We start from the raw sequence: 9,073 nt of genomic DNA on the forward strand, positions 1-9,073 counted from the left end.
TATTATAAAATCTATTTTTAATTTAGATCTTGGTTTGACAAGGCAATTAGTCATTCGATAATACAAAGTTTTTAAAAGCGAATAACTATCAACGGTTTTGAATATTTAGATCCTATTGGAATCCATTACTGGTCTCAGTCCGTACTAATGTGTCGAGCTAAAGGGTTGTGTACTTAAAAACAAAATATATAAATAAAACAACATAATTTTTGGTACTATTCTTGATTTATTAAATATCCTGTTTTACACATATTCATAAAAGGTTCCAGTAATACGCACAATAACATCGATAAAAACTTTTATTGATAAAGACCACCGAAATCGCCTTTTTCTAATAAGCGTACATTTCTCCCGACGTCTCTTTATAATCGTTCGCTATATGATAAACTTTAATCGTTATAGTAACATCAAGATCAGATTACGAGACACTGATTGAGGAACGAGACGGAGCGGGGCGGGGAGGGGTGGGCGCGCGGTGGGATCACCGGCTGAGGCTCGGCTTGGAAAACGCGCGCCCGACAATCACGAATACTTACAATTTTCTATCTAACAATAAGTCAATTTTATGATCGCTAATATTAAAAAATTTACAATGAAAATAGAATTTATTCTAAAAATAATTTGCCAGCGAGCGCGCGTCGGTCGCGGGTCGGCGCGATGCGGCCGGCGCGTGCGCACATCCTATCACATTGAAAGATTTACAAAATATAAGGTACACTGAGCACATAAAAGACGACACTGCCGACGACAACTGGTCGCGGTTGTAGATTGCATTCGCCAACTGGGAGACAAATCTGTACTCGACGACTAATTTAATATTTATAAGATTTCAAAATGCACCCGAGGTGCCTACACGAAGAGGTCTTTTAATGACGAACATATAGAAGCATCGCAACCTTCCCCTGCGTCGTCCTCCTCCGGCCTGTTGGTGCCCCAGTGTTCACCCTCCGCATGCAGTCCCTGCCTGCTCGTGCTGGGCATTTCTTGAGATTTTAATCTATTATCGGTTATCTTTTTTGTTTCCTTTTCAGTTTTTTTAATCGGTTTGGATGTAGTCATACCAGAAGTCGAGGGAGTAGGATCTGCGGTGCTACTTCGTCTAAGAAACACCTCAATAGCACTACCGAGAGCGCTTGCATCCACCACAGAGCCCGTTGGTTTATCCCAAACGACCGCGGCTGCATCTCCGGGTGCTTGTTTTGAATCGGGAGCGAATGTAACTTTTGGTTTTTTAGGTTCGTTTTCTTTTTTCTTCGTTGCCAATGTTTGATGGCGTCGGGTAAACCATGTAGTTCCTGCTTCGGATGATTTTTCCCGAAGAGTGGAGGCGTCGAAACTGCTAGATCGCATATCGGCGAGTCGCCTAGATTTTTCCGGTTTGCCACAGCGGTCTATTTCCGTAGCGGAGGATGTGAGCGCGTTCAGCATTAAATGGAGATCAGTATCAGTACAGACGACACCGGCACCGGTGCGAGGCGGTATGGGTGGTGGCATTTCTGAGGCGCGGCGACGAGCAGGTATTGGGGGTAACGGTGCACCGACAAAGTCTGAGTGTCGGCGACCGCGGTTTGTATATCGAATAGATCCACTTATAGGGGACCTTTCATCCAGTGGCTGTACTTCACAGACGCGTTCATTGGATGTATTCCACAGGCGCATTCGAACTTTACGAGCTTGTACAATGTCATCCATGATGTCCAGTTGCAAGTTGTGGGTGCTGCCTAACGTGTCAGTAGCAGGTGGACCTATGAAGTAACATGTTTTTTTATGACTTGTAGTTTGAATTTCGTAACGAATAAAGTTATTGCTTTGTGTATTAGATAAAAAAACAAGAGATAGGTTGCACTTCAACTCACATTTTTTAGCTCCGGAATCTCTACGGCGACCTAGAGCTGGGAAAGCAGCGATCGACTCCCTGCGACCTCGTCCAAACAGCGCTTGCGGTACGCGCGATATCGTCACCACGGAATGTCTGGAAAGATTTCATTTATAGAAATATACTGTGATTGGATTGAAGTAGTAATTCGGAAGGCGATTTTCTTATAGATCGGAAATCAAAAGGTTGGCGCGACAATTAAAAACCACTTGACATATACATAGGTACGCTTATCACAAGATGTTCTTGATGATATAAGAGATAGTAACAAAGGCCTGATGATAATGAAGTGGTATTATTAACTTTGGACAGTTGAAGCAAATGTAAATGTTGATACCTTCTGCCTCCTGGTTGAGGCGGTGCTTGGCTTAGAGTTGCTAAAAACGCCGCTTCTCGTGCTTCCCTGGCGGCGCCCTCTCCTCTTTCTGACAGTCGCCTTACCTGATAATTTTGTTCACAAAATACTATTAGTAATATCGTCAGTTAATGCATATTTAGTTACAACTAAGTAATTGTACATTTGCAAACATTTCTTGTTAGTATTAGTTAAGCATATTGTTAGGATATGTTTACAATCTTTTTAATAATTACATACAAACCCCTCAGTAGTTTTAAATCGTTTCTATCAAATTGTTATAGCATTTATTTTAATTTTGAAGTCTAGTATTTTATCAGGATTGGTATTGTCATAGACTAAAGTAGGAAGATAAAATTGAAAGCTTTCTGTGATGTCTCTTTAATATAATATCTCTTGCTTCATTACTCTTCTACGCTTCCGTTATATCGTTCATTGTATTACTGACCTGGCTAGCCGTTGGGCCAGAGGTGCACGCCGGTGTTGGCAAGGAGTGTTTCCTGGTCTCTCGCCAGGGTGACAAATGGTAGGGGTCCGGTGGAGACTCCTGATCTATGGATAGATCTCGGGTGGGTGCGAGCGAACGTAACGAGCATTCCGTATCCTCAACTCCGCTCTCTTCGACCACGATTAGTGGTTCTCCGCCCCCCATCATTGCCATGGAACCGCGCCGCATCATGGCTGTTATAAACACATCTTAATATCCTATGCGTTTAATAACAACTAACATTATTGTTTAACTAACTACTTATAAAGACTACATTTTCTGTTATCAAGAAAAGACGTGAAGCAGAGAAGAAGTATTCTTAATAAAGAAGGTCACCATTTTAATTATTGTATTATATTTGACTAGAAGCTAAGGTATTGACAGATGTTGGTGTAATAATAATCTATGTATATGAAAATCAATTACTGTTCGTAAGTTTCTCTAAAACTTGAGAACGGTTGAACGGATTTATCATATCTTGGTCTTGAAATGTTCGTGTAGGTCTAGGGAAGGTTTAAAAGTTCAACGCGGACGGAGTCGCGGGCGACAGATAGTAGGAAGTATTAAAATATAACACGTTGAAGACTTTTGTTAATAATAATAATCGATAATTTTAAGAAATGTTTTGAACAGATTATTTATTTATTTATATTTGTACTGCTATGTCGAAGGTTGAAATACGTTTAACCTATAATTTTGTGCAAGGGTATCGATTGTTTTGGCTACAGTGAGATGAATACATTAGCGATGAATTATCTGGATTGTTTATTATGCGGTTAGTCATAGACGCTTGGCCGGTACTGCGCGGCGGTCAGCGGTTACTCCCACTGGGATTGTTCAATAATCTCCCAGGCGTGTTGCTGTATCAAGACGCCGTTTCCGGGTTAAATTGTGCATTTGTACCACATAATGTACTTTGCATAAACTCCAAATTTTGTAAGATGGAAGGCACTTTCTCAAATTAAGAAGTAGAAATAATTGAATCAGATTTTATATTCAAGTTATCAGCATACTAAATTGGTTATATTTATAAGAACTTTTTATGGTAAGGTTAGAAAATATTTATACCATCAGAACTTTCAATTACAGAAAAGTATAGGCAACATTTTTTAGAAATTAGAAAATGATAAAAAAATTTTAGCCAACACCCTCGATTATTTATTGAGCAGAAACAATTTTAGTATTTCATTATTAATCAAATAAATTTACAACGTATATTATCATGGGACGAGAGAAAAATATAAATATGATTAAAAATAAATAGTATACGTTATGTAAAGATATTAATGTAATGCTGAATGATTACATCTCAATTTAGTGAGTACGGTTGAGCAAACAATTGTTCAACAGGTCTCATGGCGGCGGGCGACGGTGAGCGGTTGGTACGAGGCTGTTTTGGCACTGACCTATTTCCGTGACCCCGACCGTTCCCGCCTATTCCCAGTTAAAACCTCACGAGATGTGACTGAAAATATTTGTTTTACATAATAAATAATTTAAATAAACCTCAACTGTTGTGATTATAACCCTGACTAGGATTTTATGGCAAATTTATTAATTTACGAATGTATTTATTTCAATTCTGGCTAATCACATTAAATCACAACTTATTCTTTTTTTTATTTTGTACTCGTTGATTTCAACAATAGGTTTATAGAAATTTAAATGATAAAAAATCACATTAGACACGCTTAAATTTTTGTGCCTCCAGACACTCCCTACAATATTGTAAATGTATAAGTTCAAATAATATCTGAGAGTCCATCAAAAAGATTACAGCATCAATATCGTTACAATACGCTGAAAACATAAAATAAGTAATAAAACCAAAGAAAGGAAAAGCTCGTTATAACAAAAAGAAAGGAATTGAAAGACGTTAAATAAAGCTTTTATATTGTACCGTACGTCGAGCTTTTAAAATATGATTTTATAAAAAGTATAATATTTTTAAGGTGGCCAGTATTAATGGTAGTTGATAATAACATGAGTTAAATAAAATAAGGTTTATATACATTAAAGCGATTGGAAAGCCGCGATATTATATTGAATAAAATACAAAAGATTGTGACCTTCAAATGTCTCGTTATTAAAGAAAAAAAATAAAAATGTATAATTAAAAATTATGTTGTAGGCATTTTTCGCGATTCAAGCGAAATCAAATATTTCTCATTAAATTTGAGGTAATAGATTCTAATTTAATAGAATATTTTAACGATCAAATAATCTGTTTTGATCCCAATTAAATTTAATAAAGCGGCTTTCAATTGATTTACCTTAAATTCTTAACAATAATGTTTTATCATCATTACTGTATTTTCTTTAACAAAATATATTTCGTTCAATGAGAAATAACTTTTACTTTTAGGCTATTACACTTCTTAGCGGACTCAAATTATCTAGGTTTATTGAGTAAGTTACATCAAAGAGATTTGAGGGTCCTTTTGTATTAATGTCTATCCGACCTTTGTTAGGGTGAGCTTAGGAAAGAGCCTTTTAATCCAGTAATATGTGGAGTTAGTTTCAGTCGGGGGAATATAAATTACACATTTGTAATTTGGGAAAGTTCTTCCTATGAATACATTGAAATGAAAAATATTTGCTAATTTAAAAGTATAATATAATATTTTTTAGTAAAACAGTTCAGTACAAATTATGATGCCAATATTTTGTTTCGTATGATTTGCATAAAGTTGTTTCAAATCTTAAGAAATTTTAGATGATGTATGAGGGTTGTTTGATTAAAAAAAATATTGGAAGTTAGTTGGAACAAGTGTTTGACCATCAAAGGAGACTATGATGATAAGACTATATGTGAGAAATAAATATAAATTGTTTAAAAAACGTATATTTTTTACTTTAGTCAACATTTTTTTCATCCCGCGCGTTTGGAGTCGCTGACGACAGTTAGTATTATATTTAGGTTAAAAATTCTATGATGAGGTTTTGTAATGAGAAGAGAAACAACGGTAAATTGAAAAGAAATATTTTGCTTAATATTTCAAAAGGTAATCCGGAAAACGGTTAATTAACCAAGAGAGTCTCTTCAGTCGCCCCTCGGTCTATGAGAACTTTCAATTGTTTGAACGAGACAAGAATTGAACAACAAAAGCTAAGCACGGTTTTTAAATTTCAGTCGACTGAAAAAACAATTTCGGTTTTTATTCATCTTTTTATTTTTCTTTTTTAAGTTCCTTCATGTTTTATAGAAATATGAGTGTCAAAGGAACAAGCAACAGAACAAATTATTAAGGTCCGAAAATTTAAGAAATTTGAATGGCATTCGTAATTAATTACAATTTATTATTGTTAAAGTACGCTTCCATTGCTACTTGTATGAGTTATCAATCCCAATTAATTTATTAGAGTTAAATTTTTAGAGCGTAACATATTTTTGTATGTGTTTCGTGTAGTGTAAACCCACAATAAATTAGACAGATGAGCGGCACACAAATAACCAGAATACCTTGATGGCAGGAATAGCAAATGGCAAGTTAGGTGTAATGATTTGCTCTACGTGGATTACATTAAAAAAACAACAGTAGCTATAGTAATTCCCTGTCTTTATAGTTTTTACGGCCCGTTTTGAATTTCGAATTATGTAAAAAAGTGAATAACGGCTAATCAGTCGGACTTTCGACTTTCGAATTCTTTTTCTTTTTCTCTGGCTTGTCGGATTAAGGAAATTACTATCTCGGGACCATTTGAACTAGGCTCCCTGAAAGCTCAGCTTAAATAATAAATACGTGTTTTTTGGTTCAAAGTTGCCTTCTAAAGTTCATAAATTTAAGTTAAAGTTAATGTAAACTAAAAACAATTTTTTTATTAAGTAAATGTTAATATGTTAGTTTAGTGTTTAAACATGATAAATTAAAAGAAATCAAATATATTATTAATAAATTTTAAGCGTGTAATTCAAAAAATCTATAATATTTATAAAAGAATTTGAATACTAAAAAGTTTTCAAAGAAGAAACTAAAATTGCGCGTACCAACCACTTGTTACTCTAATAAATAGCGAACTTATCTATTTAGATTAAAGAACTCGATTGAATTAAAAAAAATAAAAATAATATCTCTTAAACCCAAATGTAGAATACCAGAAAATAATAATTTTATTTAAAAGATATAATATTTTAAAAATCGTAACAAAAATTTCAGTCATAGTAATTCTAGTCATAGGTAGAGAAAACAGCTGGAAGTCTATTTCTAAATACATACATGCAGACTCACTATACACTAACAAATAAAGTGGATAATGATTGCGTAAATACTTCCATTATTTATAATTTGGAAGTTGAAGGTTAAATATACGTGAACCGCGCAATTAGTATCCACCTGAGGTTACGGCGGTAGGTTTGGGGTGTCGGGTGGGGTCCAGTGGGTGGGGGTGTGGGGGTCAGGGGGTTGTATCGGGTTGCATGCGTGTGCCTGTGAGTGTGGCGCGTACCGGCGGGTGTGGAGTGCGCGGCGCGGCGTGCGCGAGACGTGCGCTCAAGTCGACGGTCGCGGTGCCACTGAGCCTACGGGGCGGGCTCGCAGCCTCTCCCGGACGCCGCCCGCCCAATCTAAAGCTTTCACTACGCTCAAAGTTTCCGATGCACCTATTCCCGCTCTCACTAATGTAGCCTATCATCCTTTTTATTCTGTATCTTTAATATTTTTTATTATTTCTACAATACATATTTTACTTTATCTAAATTTATTTAAAACAGTTACATTACTTACATTTTACTAACTAACGGCTGCTGTTAGTGTAGATTAAGTGTAAGAAATCTACGATCGAAGTTAATAATGACTTCACGCCTGTCTTCTGTAAAGTCGTGGTACTGCAATGGATTGACCGGGCTATTCGTGCAGCAGCGATATACTGCTGCGGATTATTAAATATTGTAATCATAAATCAATTTTGAATGTAATTTGAATGCTGGATTATTTCCGAAAAAAAAACATTGTTTACAAGAGAACCAGAATTAAATGTTAAATTTTTTAGCATCTCGAACAATATATTTTATAAATATGCAATTGTGTGTTGCCGCTTATGTCGTATTTGTAACGCTTGTTTAAGGTTCACATTTAGGATTCTATTGTTTTTGCGTAATTGTGAGTTAAGTCATTTAACTACTATAAAGGAGAAACATCTTATAAACGCTAATTAAATAATTTATAGTTAATATGTAAAAAATCTGTCAGTTTACTATAGTTTATGGTATGGTATGGTATGGTCATTAAATGCCATATTTCACAAACGTTCCGTGACGTTTATGATCTCAACCAATTAGCGATGTGAAAGTGGTTGCAATTATTTTGTTCACTGTTTAATATACGATATTGATGGACCCATAACAGAAATTAGAGATATTTATAATTTTATTTCACTTAGACTTCCGTGAACACCTTCCTCTACATTTCTTCTTCAAATGAGTAAACTCTTAACTTCATTTCTCGTCGTACTCCTCCGCAAAGTCTTCAGAGGACCCCAAGGGGTTTACCCAGACCGCATTAGGAATAAATGATCAAACTCATTTGTATCGATACAATGAAATGGTTCATTCGTTAAACTAATCCTACCATTGTGTTCGTATCTAATTACGCTTCACATCAAAGTTTCTACATTAAGAATGATATTGAAGCAGCTTTGTGAAATTGATGTTTGTAGTAACTAAGAATTTTAATAACTTTGCATAAGAATGTTTATATGGATTTTGTTGTTACATGTAAAATGAAATAAAGATTATTAACAGTTTAAAAAATGGTAAAATTTGTTTGTAACTTGCTTTTTGGTATTATTGTTTACAAATACTTGTAGTTAGAAATTATTTAGGAGATTTTTTTTTTTGTAAATGATTAGTAAATTTTTAACGTCCAGAAACTTAATAAAATAGAATTCACTGCTTTGCCGCTTAAATGAATTTAAGAATAATTTGAAATCTGAAAAATATATTCTCTTTTCCAAACAATGTTTTCAAATAAAAATTCTAACTTTACCCTTAGTAGCCTGATTTACATACGAAAGTGATTTATTTTTAAAATTACAGTGTTTGTTTGATAAAATAAAACAATAATGAAATTTGTTTTCTTTTTTTTAATTGCGTTGGAAAGAATATTATACAACAGTAAAATAGGTACAGCCAACCTATAAAAAAACTAATAGTAATGTGAACATTCGGTTTAAAAGATTGGTATCAAAATTGAAACTCTAGGCTACTAAGGGTTAAGAGTGTTTGTCACTAGTAAACTTTGAATTACTAATAATATAGTGAAAGAAAAATTACTACGTGAATAAACTTTCAGTCTGTTGCCTAACGGCCTCTAAATAACAGACACGAAGAGAGCTTAGCTTTAATATAATTCCACGA

At 34.7% G+C, this 9,073-nt stretch overlaps 1 protein-coding gene across 1 annotated transcript; it reads right to left on the reverse strand.

The window, feature by feature from the left end:
* Positions 1-221: 221 nt before the first annotated feature.
* On the reverse strand, positions 222-7,220 carry LOC106115698 (uncharacterized). The gene is made up of 5 exons (XM_013309154.1): positions 7,165-7,220; positions 2,680-2,912; positions 2,214-2,317; positions 1,857-1,972; positions 222-1,745 (listed from the first exon to the last, which is right to left on the reverse strand). Exons 2-5 carry the CDS (start codon positions 2,908-2,910, stop codon positions 850-852), a joined length of 1,347 nt encoding a protein of 448 aa, XP_013164608.1. The 5' UTR covers positions 2,911-2,912; positions 7,165-7,220; the 3' UTR covers positions 222-849.
* Between the last annotated feature and the right edge of the window lie 1,853 nt (positions 7,221-9,073).

The sequence above is a fragment of the Papilio xuthus genome, unplaced genomic scaffold (assembly GCF_000836235.2).
Source record: "Papilio xuthus unplaced genomic scaffold, Pxut_1.1 DF827777.1, whole genome shotgun sequence".
In the NCBI taxonomy this organism is placed as follows: Eukaryota; Metazoa; Arthropoda; class Insecta; order Lepidoptera; family Papilionidae; genus Papilio; species Papilio xuthus.

Coding starts and splice junctions, on each gene's coding strand:
- LOC106115698 (XM_013309154.1), bottom strand. CDS start 2,910: ATGATGCGGCGCGGTTCCATGGCAATGATGGGGGGCGGAGAACCACTA. Junction 2,318..2,679: donor CTGGCCCAACGGCTAGCCAG/GTCAGTAATACA, acceptor CAAAATTATCAG/GTAAGGCGACTGTCAGAAAG. Junction 1,973..2,213: donor CCTCAACCAGGAGGCAGAAG/GTATCAACATTT, acceptor AAATCTTTCCAG/ACATTCCGTGGTGACGATAT.